This window comes from Lepisosteus platostomus, chromosome 7 (genome assembly GCF_059453375.1).
Source record: "Lepisosteus platostomus isolate fLepPlt1 chromosome 7, fLepPlt1.hap1, whole genome shotgun sequence".
NCBI lineage: Eukaryota > Metazoa > Chordata > Actinopteri > Semionotiformes > Lepisosteidae > Lepisosteus > Lepisosteus platostomus.
This window is the reverse complement of record NC_142617.1, coordinates 52,198,164-52,216,590: the sequence shown is the minus strand read 5'-3', so window position 1 is coordinate 52,216,590 and position 18,427 is coordinate 52,198,164. Positions and strand designations below refer to the sequence as shown.

At 41.6% G+C, this 18,427-nt stretch overlaps 1 protein-coding gene across 2 annotated transcripts in view; it reads right to left on the bottom strand.

Moving 5' to 3' along the window:
* The window catches only part of adamts7 (ADAM metallopeptidase with thrombospondin type 1 motif 7), a 90,374-nt gene that overhangs the window by 44,442 nt on the left and 27,505 nt on the right, over positions 1-18,427 (bottom strand). For both annotated transcript variants that reach the window (XR_015940347.1, XM_088641156.1), the window contains exons 9-15: positions 17,476-17,620; positions 11,357-11,449; positions 10,838-10,983; positions 6,522-6,691; positions 5,178-5,311; positions 3,590-3,710; positions 2,643-2,887 (exon numbers count right to left, since the gene is read on the bottom strand). Coding sequence is in view for 1 of the 2 variants with exons in the window: in XM_088641156.1 (XP_088497282.1) it covers positions 2,643-2,887; positions 3,590-3,710; positions 5,178-5,311; positions 6,522-6,691; positions 10,838-10,983; positions 11,357-11,449; positions 17,476-17,620 (1,054 nt within the window). In the remaining variant the exon portion in view is untranslated. The remainder of the gene's footprint in view (positions 1-2,642; positions 2,888-3,589; positions 3,711-5,177; positions 5,312-6,521; positions 6,692-10,837; positions 10,984-11,356; positions 11,450-17,475; positions 17,621-18,427) is intronic.

The window sequence follows — 18,427 nt, the reverse complement described above, 5'->3', positions numbered from 1 at the left end:
GTTGGTGTGGATTTCCTCCAGGTGGTCTGGTTTCCTCCCACAGTCCCAAGACATATTGTGGGCGAACTGGCTTCCTGGAAAATTGGCCCTGGTGTGATTGTGTCTGTGGCTGTGTGTGCCCTGTGATGGAATGGCATCCTTGTGCCACTAATTTGCTGGGATACGCTCCATCTCCCCCACGATCATGTCAGGAATAAAGCGGTTAGAAAAAGGATGGATTAATCAATAGATTGTCCTGCTCCAGCTTTCCAGTCCAGTCTCTAATTAGTTCCAAGTGAAAAAGAGCCCAGAACTACCAGCCACGCTGATGTGCAGGGAGACTGACATGCCCCCCAGACAGAGCAAGAGGGAGCACAAGAAGGATGGACAATTCAGACTGTCCTCTCTTAGAGGGCCTGTCAGTGCAGGTACAGCTCTGCTGGGCTCTCCCTCAAACCAGTTTACACCTACAAGGACTACAGAGGCTCGCCAGAACTCTTTCAGGGGCTTTAGAAACTAAAAAGAAGTTTCCTACATATTGCAAAGTATGTATGATAAAGGCTGTCATGGTCAAATGAGAAACAAATAGTGGAATTTTCCATAGAGCAGGTTTGCACAAATAATGTTGATATCAGCTTTCTCTGAAGAATGTCTTTATCAGCCCTCTCATGACCAAGCTACCGAATACACACACTCACAAGGCACAAACAGAGATGTCTTCTCCGGTCTGGGTTCAGAGTTTTGTCCCAGTTGCATTATGCTGGAGGTAAATAAGGCAAGGCGCTGCTTATACATTGTGAAATCCTTTCCAACAAACACCGCTTCTTGTGTTAGTATTGTTTTAGAGGACAAAAGGCATAAGGCCGAATTTCTCAGCTATCGACAGACAAAAAAGCATCAACAATAAAGGTGCGATGGAGGAGGGGGGGGAGTTGCTTTCTCATAATCACAAAAATTTCAAAATTCTCAATTCTGCTGGGGAAACGTCCAGAGCAAATATGCACACTCAAAACTGAATGTCTTACTCTATGAGCTAAACGAAGATAATACAGACCGAGACACACTCAAGTCAATATTTTATATGTGAGAGATAAACAGCACTACTGGAATGTATTGAACAACTAGGGGCATAAAATATTGTTGAAAACTCACACAAATGCCTGATGTCACATCTTTATTCAATGGGACGTGTAGCCCCTTTTTGCACAGCACCAGGCAGCTACACATACAGTCACTAATAGGGAATGAGAGCTGGGATTAGACGGTTTTGAAACAGGTTAGTTTTACCCTGCTGGTGATGTGTTGCTGCAGTAGTAATCCTGCTCAGTACGAGAGGAACCACAGGCTCAGACGTCCGGTGCATGTGTTTGGCTGAGGAGCCTCTGGTGCGAAGCTACCGTCTGTGGGATTATGACTGAACGCCTCTAAGTCAGAATCACCCCTAACTGCTCCTGTCTAATGAGAACACCTGGATCAGTTTGTGTTCTACATTATCAGATCTTTTACTTCACAGCCCCCAGTGTGGAGGAAACAAACAGAGGGATTATTATTAGTGTGTAGAGGGTGACCTCCTCTACACTTCCAGATACAGAAAGACAATTCATCATTCCCACTATCATTAAGAGCTGTTAGCTGAATGGCTATCTGTCTATTGTGGGAAGGAGCCCTTTGTCTCTTTTCTAGCTTGGCTAGGTAATTAATGATCCCATTGCAGCTTTTATGTGGTTCACGCTTCAAATGCATGATGCATTTGCAGACCTTTTTAACAAGTCTCTTTCCAGAATTAAAAGGTGTACTCAGTGTCTACTCAGTTTGCTCCCATTCTTCTCTTGACTGTACTGATTAACACAGCCATACAACCTTCATTCTGGTGAAGAAATCTGACAGGTTTAGGGCAGGAAGTGCAGGTATTAGGTTGTGATACTTTACTTCAGGTTAGATGAAATGGGAAGATCTAGCAGAAGTCTAACTTCTGTTGTACTGTCCAACAAGCCCTGCTCCTTTAGCAAAGCTAATCTTACTTATTTGAATTTATTTTTGTAGGCTATGCAGCTGCATACATAATAATTTCAATCCTGATGATGCCTTAATTTGGTGACATGATACAGTAAATAAAGAGAACATGATATGATATATTAAATGAAGAAAGTCTCTGCTGCATTAATTCTTCAATGCTCCTGAAATGGCTCTTCTTTCAGCCGTTCAGAGATGCTGTGCTTTACTGCGGCAGCTTGAAAAGAAACACGAAGGGAACTGCAGCTGCATGACTCCACAGGGCACTGTGCCTCATGGCTTTCAGAGACTGTTTCAGCTTTGTGGCTTTTAAGGTCCCTCCATCTGAAGCTTTTTGCAATACCAGAACGTCAATTTTTTTTCCATCTTTCCTCTTGCTCTGATGTGTGGCTCAAACAAGAAACTATTGTTCGGAAAAAATACAATCCCATTTCGCGCAGCCTTGGAATCGTTTGTTAAGAATAAAGCCTTCAAAAAAAAGAATATTGTAAGAAGCACGGGTACTAATGCCCAAAGCATGAGCTCAGAATGAATGGAAAAAAAATAAAATATTGCAACGTCTGTAACACCTGCATGTTCATCTCATCTTAACTCCAGTAATTGATTCAACATCTTCTATTGAATAAGCACAAAACTCTTGTCCTGACTACCTGTATCCAGACAGGCTCCAGTGTTGGTCCTGGGGAGGTCAGGTTCTCTAGGTTCCCTGTCCTCTCGTACGTGAAGGTTGTCCCCGCAGCCTTGTAGTCTCCATTCCACTGGATCGTCCAGCCCCCGTTCAGGAAGTACCTGTCCGGGTCTTCGCTGCGCAGAGCCAGGAAGTTCCCTGCCTCCGCCACTTCCTCGATCCGGATGTCCCTCGCTCCCTCTGGGATCAAGCCGACATCCACGTAGCCTGAGCAAGAGAGTGAGAGGGACAGACTCAGAGAGGAAGAGAGCAAATCAGCTGGACGTGTGCAACGTGAGAGAGGGAGAGAGACATGAGAAACAAATGCACAAAGACTCTGACGGTGAGAGAAAGGCAGTGCCGGTTTGTTTGAAACAGACTTACATTTCTTTCTGGGTTATGTAGAGTGGAGATTCAGAACACTTTGGAATTTTTCACTCTTACCCAACGGCTCAAGAGCTTCAAAAGGCATCGCTTAAGGTAAAGGTTTTAGAAACTCATTCTTTTTTCGTGTGCCGTTGACTCGATCCACACGAGAGTAGAATCCACTTTGAAGACGCAGAGGAACGGGCCATGAAAGAGCCCCAAACATGGCTTTGCTTTCCTCTGCTAGAACTTTGAGCTGCTCAAGTGCATCCCATGCTGAAGTAAAGCAGTCAATGAGTGTACCATAGCCTGGTCTACAGCTAACACAAATTACTTCATAGTTCTGGTTGCTGGGCATCTCCCAGCCAGAACTACAATAAATAAGAAGGCTTTGGGGAAGGATGGCCAACAGCACTACTGGGAATTCTAGGAAGTGACATCTCCATAAAAGTCACAACTTCCTCCCTGTGAGACCAGCTACCCTGTTTCACGCCCATCTCTCCATGCAGCTGTAATCTATATGCCCCCCCCTCCCCTGTCCCACAATGCCGCGTGCTGCCATACCCAGCCCCTCGCTCTCCTCGAACGTCTTCTTCACCGTCTCGCAGGTGGAGCCGTTGCCATGGCAAACCCCACACCGATCCTCCACCGCATTGGAGTCGATCTCGTAGTCGCAGCCCACGTTCTGAAGCGCCCAGCAAGAGAAGAGGATCAGCGGGTTCTCACCTACCACAGCTACAAATCACTGCGACGGCGCCTAAGAATTTTGCTTGATTTACTTTAGGGTGTTGCTGTCTGTCTAGTATTATGTTTTGAGGAAATGAAGCTGTATTACACTTCTCAGGTCAGGCAGATGACCGCTCCTGTTTATGTGACCTGTGATAGGAATTTTGATATCTTCCCCTCTCAGTTCATATTCAGTTCATTTTCATAAGTGGTCTCCAAGTACAATACTGTATTTGGCCTATACCCAAAGTTAATTAAAACAGAAGATACAAATATTGTAAAGAATGTGTAAATATTTAAAAGGACAAGGAAAAGACTAAACATGCAAAGACTGTCATTAAAAACACCTAAGACTGAAGTCAAACCCTTGTTTCAATGAACTGGTAGCTGTACCACATAGTGGTGGAGAGCCATTAAACCTACTCTTCTCTCTGCAGCAAAAGTCTAAACATTTATTAAATAACCAAGGGCTGTATATTAATGAGGTATCTGAAACCTGAAAACAGATTGTGTGTTTATAGAGCAAGATAATTCCTGAGTTAAGTTTATTTTTTTAAGAAATCATCCGAACATTAAAAAACACCTAAAGATGTTCAAATATTAACTTAATACTGTGGAATTCAGGTAACAAATATTGATGTTTTTACCACGTAATTGACAAACACCATCTATTAAACACAGATGAACACTTCGTGCATATGCATATGACAAACCATGGTGGAGTACAGACATCTGTATTTACTCTGAAGGAATCTGGAACTCTTAGATACTAAGAAGTAAACACCATTTAAGATAACAGTAATATAAAAGCATCCTCCCATCAATAACAGCCATCTGCTCGGATACCGTGCCAGGATTTTTTTGCTCTCAATATATGTTTGAAGTAGCCTCCCTGGATAGCACAAGCTCCTTTATTTCCTGATGCACTGTTGTGTATTCAACATCAAGGCAGCATGAGGATGAAGGCTTTTTCATCTTTTCACCCCCTGTGTCTGGATGCAGGTGACGACAGCACGGTGGCGCAGTGGTCAGCTCTTGCAGCTCAGGTGCCCAGGGTTCAATTCTGTTGTGCTATCTGTTTGGAATTTCTTGTGTTCTCCCCGCGTTTGCGTGGGTTTCCTGTGGGTGCTCCAGTTTCCTCCCACAGTCCAAAAACATACCCGTTAGCTGGCGTCTGGGCAAAATGGCCCTAGTGTGACCGTGTATGTCTGCTTTTGTGTCTGCCCTGTGATGGACTGGTGTCCTGTCCAGGGTGTATCCTGCCATGCTCCTGTTGCCTAATGGGATAGGCTCTGGCTTCCCCGCAACACTGGACTGGATAAAGCAGGTAGAAAATGGACGTGTGGATGGATTTTGTGGGTGATCTGTAGGGCGATTCAGTGGAGGGAAGCGTTAACAGGGCCTAGTAACGGCGGTTCAGCGTTACCTTGCAGAAGCCATTGATGCACGTGTCACGGCTGGAGCTGCCTTCATAGCACCGCGTGCCGTCGACGGCAGCGTCCAGCAGCTTGTCGGAGAAGTACTCGTTCTGCGGGCGGCAGTGCAGCTCGCAGGGGTTCGCTGGGCAGAGACACACGAGCACGGGTCAGTTCAGGGGTCAGGAAGCAGGATAGGGAGTTCTTAGCTGCCCTGTTGCAAGCTGATCTGAACCTTCACATTGTGCCTCTGCAGCAGTTAAGACATTAACACAAGGGCACAGACAAGGATGGCAAATGTCTGTTTTTTTCCTATTAAAGGTTGCCCCTTGAGCCCCTGTAAATACGGACATGTTTTGTTAATGCCATGACTGGCAGTTCCTTGCTCTGTGTGTAAGCAGCACCCGGTAATGCAAGTACAATTTCAGCAATGCATCATTGCCCATCACTAACCAGAAAAAGACAAACAAAAGCCATTCTCAGAAACAAGACAAAACCTAAGGAGAGAGAAAAAGCTTTCACCCCCCACCTGAGCTCCTGGGAACCTGACTGGATGGACCTATTTCTATAATCCAGCCATATCATTCTGCAACTCACACCTGGCAACCCACTGAATCTCAGCAGGTGTGAGCCTGGTCAGTACCTGGATGGGAGGCCTCCTGGGAAAAACTAAGGTTGCTGCTGGAAGAGATGTTAGTGGGGCCAGTAGGGGGCGCTCACCCTCCTGTCCATGTGCATCCTAATGCCCTACACTACATTGTAAAAAGGTGCCGTCCTTTCGATTAGACGTACAACTGAGGTCCTGACTCTCTGTGGTCACCCCGGCGTCCTGGCCAAATTAAATACCTGAAATATACTCTAAAGCACTTTGAGTGGAGTGTCCAGAAAAGTGCTATATACAGTAGGTCAAAGGAATAATAAATAATAATATATTATTATTATTTTTAGCATTGTCATGATATAATAAGACCCATCTGAAAGGAGATCCTGAAACCAGAACACCCAAGATCACAACTAGAACTAAACCCTCTACCCATTCGTTCTTTTCTATTATGGTTATTTCACTTCCTTTTACCAGGACAATATCTCAAAAATACGTGAAGTAAGGGAAATCAAATGGCAAAATCTGGTTAGTATTCATGAGCCATTGGGCACTGTTCTCCGTTTACAGCCATAGTGCGTTTCCTCTGTGGGAGAAGTGATGACAGAAAAGACACAGTACATGCAAATTTATTTTGCTGATTTATTTGATTTATTGTGACATTCATTCAACTTTTAAGAAGTCTTGCCCTAAAACTCAAAACAAAAACTGTTGCTTTGAGTCCATTATCATGGGCAATTTTATTCCTGCCTACCTCTGTTGTTCACGGGAACCCATTTGTAGAGCTTGCCCTTATAGGGCATGGTGTTGAAGTGGCTGCACTGGATGTGTCTGAAGGAGGGCAGCCCTGCTGGACAGGGGTCAGTGTTACACACCCGGTACCTCCGACGCTCCCCAAGACAGTACTTCCCACCATATTTCGGCCTGTCCAACACAAGAGAAATCCCAATTTACATTCCGAGAACAGTGTATGACACCATTTATCGGGATCTGGCTGAGAAACGCAAAGGGAGCCAATTGAAATGGGAGCATATCACAACGTGCAATAGGATGGAGATTATAGCTTACCTGCACCCTGTTGCTTACTGTGATATAAATCCAGGTTAATACTTCAAAAGTAGGACTGGGAAAACAGTGGTAAGCATCTGATATTTTCAAAACTGTTTGCCCTCTGCCCTGTACGCAATTTTAAATTCTTGATTTAAGCTTCAATGCACCCTTTTATTCAAGCTTAGAACGGTTTAAGCTTCCTCTGACTACAGAAACTGTATGAGTTTTAAATGAATTAAATGAAGACTTTTATTCCAGCATAATTAACTAACTAATCTAACTAAGATGCAGAGTGCCAGCCATTTATTTCTTAATCAGTTACAGATTTTGGTTTGATTTTCTGCTAGAAACTGAAGAAGGGTGCACAGCCAGAAAAAAAAAAAAACATCTAAAAGACCAACACAAGCTTGCCCAGTCCAAATCTCCTCCCTCAGTTGGAGTGCAACAGCTGGAAAACAAAGCCATAAATGGAGCTGAACTAATTCCTGATGTCAGAATAAGCTGCCCGATATTTTAAATCTCCTCTGCCCAATTTAAGTCGCAGCACTTATGTCATTCACTCAATCCACTTGCAAAGCAACTTAACTGCTGTCAGATAAGTAAAATATTTGCAGGAACAGTGCAGGGAAGTGGTCTGCCGCAGTATCTCAGTCACAAGTTCTGACTATCATTATCGCTGCCCTTTCTGGTCAGTCACAGCTGTCAAGAGCTGCCATCTCATTGCACTGTCCCCACACTACAGCACGTTACTGTGGCCAGGAGCTTTGATCTGTCAAGCTTAAAACTAGCATCTTCCTTTGTTTTCCTTTCAGTAGGAATTAGGTTTCACTTTAGCTTGCAAATGGTAGAACAAAGGGTAGTGAGGAATCAGGTTCAAAGATGTCAAGGGAAGGATATGTAACAAACTTTTCTTTTTAATGAAGTGAATGTAGGGCTCCGTGGGGTTTTGCTAATCTTGTTTTCTCTTCCTACAGATCAAAGTCGTGTCTGCAGGCTGCGCTTAAGTATATATGCACTCATTCGCACCCTTTAGATCTGTAAAATGCTGGCATTATAAGAAACTTCTAAAAATATATATATTTGCAGCTGTTTGAAGTCAAATCAGATTCAGGAAATGTTTTAGAATACGTATTTCAGACATCACCCTTGTGGATGTACATTACAGAAACAGTGACATGGTGAACACAATTGTACAACAGTCTTGTTGAAGTGTTTCAAGCCAGGGCAACTACAGTAGAAGCATGCAGTGATCCAAAAAGATTTGGAAATTGAAATGGGAGCCTGCATACTCAAAATGTTGACAGCCACTCAGCAATGGTATTTGAAGTTTGAAATTCTTCGTCTAGAGAAGGCTGAAGTGGCAGACAAAGTTGTTTCTATGAAAACCACCCCTACTGTATGTAAGAGAGTGTGAGGTGTTGAGATGCAAAGTGCATGCAGAGAATGGCCTCATCCCTACAGAGCCATTGAGATTCAGAGCATGCAAGATTCCCTCAAGTCTCACTGCAGTCTAGGTGATCCACAGACAGACATTCAAATTCTCAGAATAACCAGGGACATCAATTCCTGCTCCATCTTAAACGTTTCCATAAGCGTGATGACAGGTAGTCATTTAACAGCAGCTGATTAATCCTATCTTCTTTGAACAGCAGGACATTAAAACGAAGAACATTCCTTCAGCATTCCTTTCCCATGGAACTGACATTTGTTGACTCTGAAAGCATGCCTGATTGTGGGTGACAAAAAGGAAAAATTAATTCCGTTTGCCTCATTCTCTCTCACAAAAAGTGTCTTGACAAGAAATAAGAGTAGCAATGCTCTGAAAGCAGTTGATTACATGATACGGAGGACTGATAAGAGATTGAAAATATCGGTGACAAAAAAACAGCACATATCTTTGTCACACATGTACTCCCAACAGATTTTTCAATAGGCTTCAGAATTCAGTTATAAAAGGGCTTTTTATTTTTATGACAGTGTTACAATAACCGTGCTGTCTAAGCTCTAGTCTAAAGGGAGTATGTCTAATTCCATTATTAAAATAAGGCTTTTCTGCTACAGTTGCAATAACATTACTGCAGAGCAACAAAGAGACGAGTTGTTTGCTCTTCCCATTTTCCATTGTTAAAACACTTGAAGAGTCTCCACCAAAAATAGTAGCAATTAGCAGCAGTAGATAAAATTTGCTTTGAAACTGCTTTGCTGTACATTAGAGAAATGCATTATATACTGTACACATGGGTGGGTATACTCAGAATTCAGAGTTCCCGTTACAAAGGGAATGTCTGAATACATGCACAGCCATGATATGTATATTTGCCTACACAAACTACTCTATAGGAAAGTGATATTTCAAATCACTTGCTGAAGTGTTCAGATATTTAGCCTATTTTTCAGCCTATGCACTCCATTTCACCCTTCTGACCTGCTGGATGCCTGTGAGCCTGCAGTTTTATTAGTGAGAGATGCATCGCTCCTCCAGATGATGCTAACGCTTCTGCAAGCTCTGCAGAACCCTGACAGTGTGCATTTGGAAGAAGGAATGCATGGCTTTGGCCCTCATGCTGATAGGAGGAATTTAGTGGAAAACTGAGTTTATTAGCAATCCCTGTTTCCAAGCGGGGTTGGAGCTGGGAAATCAAAAAGGAAAATAGTGATTGCAAAAAGTCACTACCCATATCACATTTTAGCCCAAGAGCATATTAAATTATAATTTACATGCATTTTAGTTGAAGTTTAATTCTCTTGTAGAGCTTACCAATGTGAAAAAATGCATTACTCTATTGCTAAGCACAATCAACTGATCATCTGAACAATATCCCTAGCTTTTATTATTAAAAATCTACTCTTCTAACAAAATAAAGACAACTTTCACAATGAGACTATGATACAGCATCTCTATCAAACTAAAAATCCCAGTTAAGCCAGATCAACCAATGTCATTCCCTAGAATTGAAACTTGTGAACAAAATCAGACTGTTCTATAAATGTATTGCGGTTAGATAAGCAACCCCATTGGATAATGTAAAACAGATAAAAAAGGACAAGACTTAACTTTTAAAAGACATAATTCAGTCTATGAAGGGTGACCAGAAGCCCTTTAGGTTGGTGACAGCAACGCTTTAACCCTTTGAAACTAATGAACTCTCCTGCTTACCAGAACACAGCCTTTAATCAAACCAGTGACCTTCAATGACATTATCATCAACACACTCATCTAACAAGCCCTACAAAAACACCTGCAGCTTGGATCCTAATGTATGAATACTAATCTTGAATTAGGACCTACTTTGTCCAAAAAGATCTTGTTCAAGTGAGAATATGAAACCCTATGGATTTTAAATTCTTCTCATTGATGTAGTATGCTCATCTTGTATATTTCAATAGAAAGAATCAATACAGAATAGACACCATTTAGTAGTTTATTTTAGATTTGATTTTTACTTATATTACTTCTGTCTATCCATTTTCTAACCACTCTATCCAATACAGAGTGGCGGGGCAGCTGGAGTTTATCCTGGCTAGCAGTGGACGCAAGGCAGGGTACTCTCTGGACAGGACGCTAGTCCATCACAGGGCACACAGACAACAACACACACTTACACCAGGGTCAATTGACCTTCCCATCTCCAGAACTGAACCCGGCGGCAATGCTATCCACTCTGTCGTCCACTTTTATTAACATGAAGGATTTAAACAGTTGCGTGCTTATTTTTGATCATTTAGAATATATCACAGCATTCTGCAAACCCTTTGCCCTTCATTGAATTACTTTGCTCTAAAACATTTTTTGTCCTGCCATTTTAAAAACAAAATTAAAAGAGAGGACTTAAGTTTTAATGTCCCATTGATAAGAACATTGGCAGTATATGACATTTGCATGCAATTAAAATGTGTTCTGACCCCCTATTAAATTGGTCATTCACAAGAACAGAAAAATGAAACCATTAACCCTTGCTGTGCTTTAACCCTGTGGGTTTCGTGAACCAGGACAAGGAGGGCTTGATGGCCGAGACTCACACAGGGTTGTTGCACTCCCTCTCCGCATTCTGCACTCCAGCACCACAGGTCCGGGAGCAGGCTGACCACACACTCCAGGATGACCATCCTCCGTTTAGGCTCTCAGGCCGATAGCCCACCGGCATGCACTCTCCATCAAAACACCACTGTAGGAGACACAGACCGACAGAGGTCAGAGCAAAAACGCAGAAAACCGCAGAAGGAACACCACTCGGTCACAGCTGGAATGCAGAACAAGAATTCCGACTCCTTTTTCACATGCTAATGCAAAAATCACTGGTCCTACAGCATGACAGGAACTAGTCAACTTACACATGCTGGGCATGCAAAATTACCTTTGTGGTCAATTAAGCGAGGCACGTCTGCGAGCAACTTCACAAGTCTTGCGCACGTTGCTGGGATTGATGTTAACGTTAATTGTTCAGCAGTGGGGGAAATAGGAGCTGATTAGAAGGAGGACACCACGGCTATGGAGTCAGGCTGACATCAGCACTGCAGAGCAATAAAATGCTTATTTACCTTGTTCAGGCCACACTTGGTCCCATCTGCTGCTCCGTCCAGCTTGGAGTGACACGTATTACCCACAGTGCACCACAGTGTGCTACAGACATCCTGTCATAGAGACAGTGCTAGAATCATAAACTGGGAATAACACAATTACTTCAGAGCAATTTAAGGGATTCATTCTGCAAGGCTGAAGAAAAACTGCTTTTTAAAACATCCTAGATCTCCATGTTTTAAAAATATGACTATATCCACACATAACCTACATATTTCTGTGGAACAAGATGGTGTTAAATTTTGCGGACAATTTATATGAATATTAACAACTCTTCTGCTGAAAACACAAAGCGAATTATGACACATTGCACAGAAAACAAGGCAGTTTCACCGATTAAAGTGATTATATCAGGAAAAATGAAGGCAACATGAATTACAAATAATGCTCTCTTCATGAGCTGAAGCCAATGTCTTTGCAAAATAATCATAAAAAATGACAGCTGCTGATTGACCTTTTTGATTTTCTCCCATAAATATAAAAACAGTATTATGCAGAATTGTATGTTATATATGTATAAATATTTCATGAGATGTGCACAGCGACTTTGTTTTCCTCCTTCCAGGTCATCTGCAGGTAAGCAGGACAAGTTAGTTCTTATTTAGAAGACCAGATGTTGGCTACTGTATATATACATTTTTAATACTTGACAGTGCAAACTTAAAGGTCATAGTCATTCCCAACATGAGGACAGAAAATCAATATATTGGTGTACACTAACACAGGGTTCTTTAAATAACATAACTAGGTTTGCATTAAATGTTCCAGTATGGACAACAGAACTGAGCAGAGTCTGATAGGATCCATTAGAAAACAGATAATAGTAACTGGCTTAAACGTCTGAACCAAATTTAAAAACCAAAGTACAAAACCAATTTTTTAAAGACCATCTATCCATGCTTAATGTTTTCCCAATTTACTACTGCGACTACGGAGACTTAGGAAATAAATGTATTTAAAAAATAATTGTGCAGTTTTTGTCTCGCATAATTTCAAAAACAATTCATCTTTACTGCACTGCAAACATCTTTTAACACGGATATTCTGCCATAATGGATCATGTGATTTCTGAGGACAGAGTAATGGATTTTCATGGTTCTTTGAACACTAACCAAAGAAAACAATGGGGGACCAGTTGGCCCAGAGACTCCTTGACATCAGTCATACCCAGACAGCTGAGTTGTTTGTTCATAGGCCTGCATACTCTGGGCTCTTGTCCTGCATGGTCCCCTTCTATTATCCAGTAGAGCCTGTTTCATCAGTCTGCACCCCTCTACCCAATGACTGGAGTTACTATATCCGAGTTTTCCACTCTAGGCAAACTGTCCACCCTACATCCTGCGGTCAATGAACTAGATGGAAGTATGCCCACAACAGAAAACTGGGCTTATACTACCTGTGTGAGGGAATAGAAAGCTCCCGACAAGAGCACACTTCCCATACTGAGTCCTCTCAGCCCAGGCCTGCAACAGTGCAGGGTTGTTACTGTCTAACACAGCCTGTGAATATCTGCACTGCCCCTTTAGAGAGAACCGATATTCACCCCAATATTTTTTTAGTTTTAATACAAATTGCAATACATCATCATGGCAATTGTTATTTAAGAGCCTGATTATCACTAAATGCCTGCATAAATGGAGCGCGGTCATTTCAACAAGAGAAAGAACATGTGACTGAGACAAGAAACTGAATATATTTAGAGAAGCCAAGATATGTAGTAAGTGTAGCATGATTGCCATCCTCTGCAATTAACAGAACCTTTACAGCATGCAGAGAGGCCAGGCAGGACTGGTGCACAATTGCCACTTCAAAAGTTTCGGCAGGATGTTGCATCACTAAACCAAAGGAACAACAGATACTGGAGTGAGAGACTCTTTATAGGTAAAATATAATCTCCACATAAGCTGACATTTTCCTGCAAATCAGGACTGCACCAGAGTCAAAAACCGTTATTGAACTACGACTGCACCTGGGTCTCAAGGGTTACAGACCCACTTGGAATGCAGATCTACATGCATTGCCCAGAATAAATTCATCATCCCTCCCTGTTGATAAACTTTCTTCTATTTGGTGTCAGTGGTGCAGATAAGGAGACAAAGCAAAATTTCAGGGCTTATCGCAGCGTGAAGCCCAGCTGATCAACTTCACTGATCGCTTGCTGTGACATTTCAGCTGGTGATGGGAAGCCATTAATTGTGCGTCCAGCATGTAATCAGAATAGTCCATCTGGCCATGACAAATGCTCAAGGGTAGTCTGCTGCCTCAGAGCCACGTTACAGAGTAAGATAGAGACTGACTGAACGTTCACCAAGATTTCAAAATTCAGATGCCCTTTGCAAATAACCATTTCAGATCCGACCCCAAAGTCTCATCATACTGGACAACAGATTTCCTTTTCCTGAAGCTTTTTTTTCAGACAATTGTGACAGAACAGTGCAGGAAAAATTAACCTTTCATCACAGCAGACAGCCAACCTAGCAACAAGAACTGGGTCAGCATTGTCCCTTATTATTGATTTTTCCAGCCTAAGAAAATTACTGTAAACGATCATCTGAATAAGTACGAAATTCAAATACTGTATATAACCTGCAAAGATGTTCAGTCCCTGCTAAATAAATAAGGTATGGTTCTTTTCTCTATGCCTTTTCTAACACAGGCATATGCTCTTTAGATTTTTTAGCAGCAGGAGCCAATCTGAATATTAAAACTTTCATCCTTTTTAAAGACGTACTTCAGACTCTTTGTCAGTAACGAAAGGTTTTGCTCTACTACACTGTGAGTAGTATTCTCCAAAACCACTGATTTCTGATTAAAACCAGTTGGGTCACCACACAGCACAGTCTACACCCTCTTAACAAAAACAGGAAAAGGGAAAACTCAAAGTCCTACAATTACACTCAGATTTCTTTCCATTTGAATCTGGCATTGACTGTAACTAAGAGAACAGTGTGTTAAAAAGAGAGAAAAATGAAACAGAAATGATGGTCTGCCTGTAGCAGCCACACTACATATCTTACAATAACCATTTAAAAGTATAGTGTAGCAAAACACAGTGAAATCAAGGTAAAGTACAAGGGAGTATCATAAAGCACAATACAAACAATGCAAAACCATAGAAAGGTGTGATTTGGGGAAATGTGTAAAAACAGCATGCAAATTTATTGTGGTCAATTTTACTAAGGGTATTTGTAGTTAATGTACTCCAAACATCTGTACAACTTGGCCCCAAACCACACACAAGCTGAGCACAGTTAGAGCATTGGTTAATTAGACGACCCTGTTGTTTCTGTGTGGTCTCTACGTGGCCTTTTCCTGAAAACCCTGTAATATTCCACAGCACCCAAGGTAGAGAATAGTTTGAGTAATCTTTGTACTGTATGTATGGTTTGCATGCTAATTTTCAATATCACACCTGTACAACATACAGTATACAGCTCATATTTAAAATGTCTTAACATTGCAGCAAAGTAAAGCAAGTTTCAATATTGAAAACGGAACAAAATCTAGACAACATGGGATGTATATTTGATTAAATCTCAGTGAAGTGTCTTTAACGCACTACAAAGCTTAGAAAACAGCACTGTTCAGAAATGTCTCCATAAGAACATCTTTATACATGGTGGAAACACTTTCAGACTGACTCAAAAGCCAAAGGTTTTTATTTTAAAACATTCAACAAAGTACTTAATTGACAAGTTGTTAATTCTGTGAAGAAAAGTGAGAAGAAAAAAAAGTTTTTCACTAATAGAAATAGCAGCATCATGTTTTGCAAAGAATTATGTTTTTTTAAAATGTTCAACATTGTTCACACCCCTATGCATCAACAAATGACACATTAGTACTGTAAGTACTGATTAAGTCTATTACAGAGCAAAGTCAGTTTTAACCCAAGTGTGCTTTGAATTTTCAACTAGAAAAAAGCTTTTCAGAACAGCCTGTACACCACAATCCACTTCAATTCATACCAAATGCTTCCCTTCCTGATAACAGATATGTCTGGAACAAATAAAAGAATGTGCCGAGCTAAATTATCCAGAAATATGTATTAAATCAATGTGCAGGACTAATAAAATCTCACTCATCTCAAGTGTCAGGGAGCAGTGTAGCATACTAGGTAAGCCTTTCATCTCATGACTGGTGGGTTGTTAATTCAAGACTCCCCTACAGTCACAGCTATTGTACAAGTGAGTGAGGTATTTGACCCCACTGCTTCAGTCTGTTTGAATGGAGACCAGCATTTAGGTGTAAACCCTGCATTGAACTGTCCAGGGAAGGAGTCATGTGCTCCATTTGCTTACTGGCATGGAAACCAGGATAAGCTCATGCTTGAAGGCCACAGGGGATAGACTATTGCATTACTTGTCCGAATCCAGCCCAAAATGTGGGATTTGGAAGATAAATTCTAAACAAAGGCAGTGCATTTAATATTTTTTTCAATCAAATAATAACAGAAGCAGCTTCCTGTGGTTTATAAGCCAGGCACAACCTGCATAAATTAATTAGGAAAGCATGTTTTTATTCAGGATAGGGTTTTCCTGCAGCTATTAGTATTTCAAAAGTTTTTGCCTTCACTTTAATAATCTTTAATGACTTCTTAGGATGTCACTAGGGATCACTTATCTCATTTTTATGAGCTGCAATAAAGATTTAACTAAAGATCCTATTACTGACATTAGTAATAACTTCTGTATCTCTCTACTTTTAAATCTCTCTGCATTATCATGTCTTTTTCACCATGCACTTTGCAATGTGTTCAATCAAGAGCTGCTCTGCACAAGAAAATGGATTGATACCAATAACATCATAACGACAGTCAATAGGTTAATTGAAGCTTCATAGCCTATTTCTCCAGCCATTTTCCATTTCCTGCTGCCATCATTGAAACAATATAAGCTTGTGCAGATGAAATTGGTCTTAATTTTCTTGCTGCATTGTAGCGGGAGGTCAATGACAACCTCTTTATACCTGCACAGGGAGCAGATCGGAAGTTGTCACAATCCATTAACTTTTGTGCTGAATAGGAAGTACTTAACCTTCCAAAGCATGGTAAAATGCTCACAAGATTTCGGTGTTGTTTTAATAAACTTTAATAATACAATTTATTAAACTCAAAACTTGGATCCCTTTTTTAGGTGGCTTGAGTTTCACATAACTGGCCATGGGTGCAAACATAATTCTAATGATATTGTAAGGGTGAACAGAATGACTTATATTGTATGTACTCATTCTTATTTTGCTGCCCAAGGTGTGCTGCAAACTGATGCACTTGTAAGTTAAACCTGCTTTTCTGTCTTTTTTGCCACAAATTGGGAATTATAGAGTGGAAAGTATTCCCAAATCAAAAAAAAGCCTATTAGATGATAAGGGGGAGAAACTGAGGAAACTGGTGGAAGTTCCCAAGCTTTTGCTCCAGTGTGAAGTTCACACTCCTACTTTTTGATACTGCGTAAGATCCAGGTACAACTTCAAAGTCAAAGTTGGTCACTAATGGCAAGCAAAGAATGAATGAGAGAGGGTACCTGTGCTGAAAGCAAAATAAATAAAAGGGGTTTCATACTCCTGAGGGCCCAGTTTCTCATGGTTTTGTTTCATCCTGAGCAGTCAATTAACCTATTTTTGACTTGGTTAGACATCTATAGCATTTTTATTTCACAGTTAATTACTTAAAACAGTCACAATTTCAACAGTAAAGTTGTCTGTAAAGCACCTAAGAGCCTTATTAGAATTATTACAGTTACATTTTCAGACCAACCATGTAACCAAGGGCCCAATATAAGCTTGCAAATGAAGCCCAGAAGAAACCAGGCCACCCAGGAATTGAGTCTGAGACCCCTGGATTAAAACATCATTTTACTGATGTGGTGTAACTTCAAGTCTCCAAACATGTCCAATCCAACAGGTTTTTATACAGTAGGTAATCGATACATTGTTAATTTCTAAAGACCTGTTAAATTAATTTAACGGTAGCCACTTAGCCAGGTTATTAGTTAAGGTGATTTGGATCTCATGGGGTGCAAAAACTCTGAATACCCTTAGCTATAGCTGTGGGGGTGAACAGGCAAACAGAGTTGTGTCTTACGTCCACATCGTCGCAGAATTGGGAGCTGGAGCCATACTGCAGGCGGCACTGGTGGGCAGCGCTGTAGAGGACCCCTGGGGGCACAGTGGAGAACTCCAGCTCGTCCCGCACTGGAGGGTCATCCAGACACAGGCCCCAGCCACGGCTGTGGACAACGACAACAGGAGCACCATCAGACAGATAAGACCGCTAGCGGGTCCACACTGCCCATAAGGATCCTTAGGAAAGCTGAAACCCTTAATACGCTAATGTAGTGCCTGACTCATTTGATGAACCCTTACAAAGTGAGCACTCCAAAATAACTATTATCACAATGGACTCTGCTGCACGAGCCAGAAGCTACTGTTTATCACCCTGCAACTCACAACTGGCAATCCACTGAAGCTCAGCAGGTGTGAGCCTGGTCAGAACCTGGATGGGAGACTTCTGGGAAAGCTGACGTTCCTGTTGGAAGAGGTGTTAGTGGGACTAGTAAGGAGTGCTAACCCTGCAGACTATCCATAAAAAAGGCGCCATCCTTTGGACCAGAAGCAGGACAGTCTGCTGGGAGTCATTCAGTCCTGCTCATCACAGTAGCACAGAAACTGGCCACATGATACCCAAGAAATCAGTAAGTCCCCTTCCACTTAGTCGTACCCAGTATTGTTCGGGTGAGTTCTGAGGTGCTGATTCTGGCATGCACGACACAGTTTAATACTGTCCTGCTGGTTTCCTCCCCGACACTGTTAATGTTCCCACCAACTCTCCCTTAGAAATAATGCAAAGGCCTGCAGAGATACAACGTGACTTGAACTTACCCTGACAGCATTACCACACTTCCTCATCCCATTTTAATAAGGAATTGATGCATTCCTGCAGAGCTCAATCTACCTGTTCTTTGCTTTTATGCATCATTCATGTTGCTTCAGTTCTTGATGCATTATTAGCACTCCTGAGCTGTGATTAAAACCGT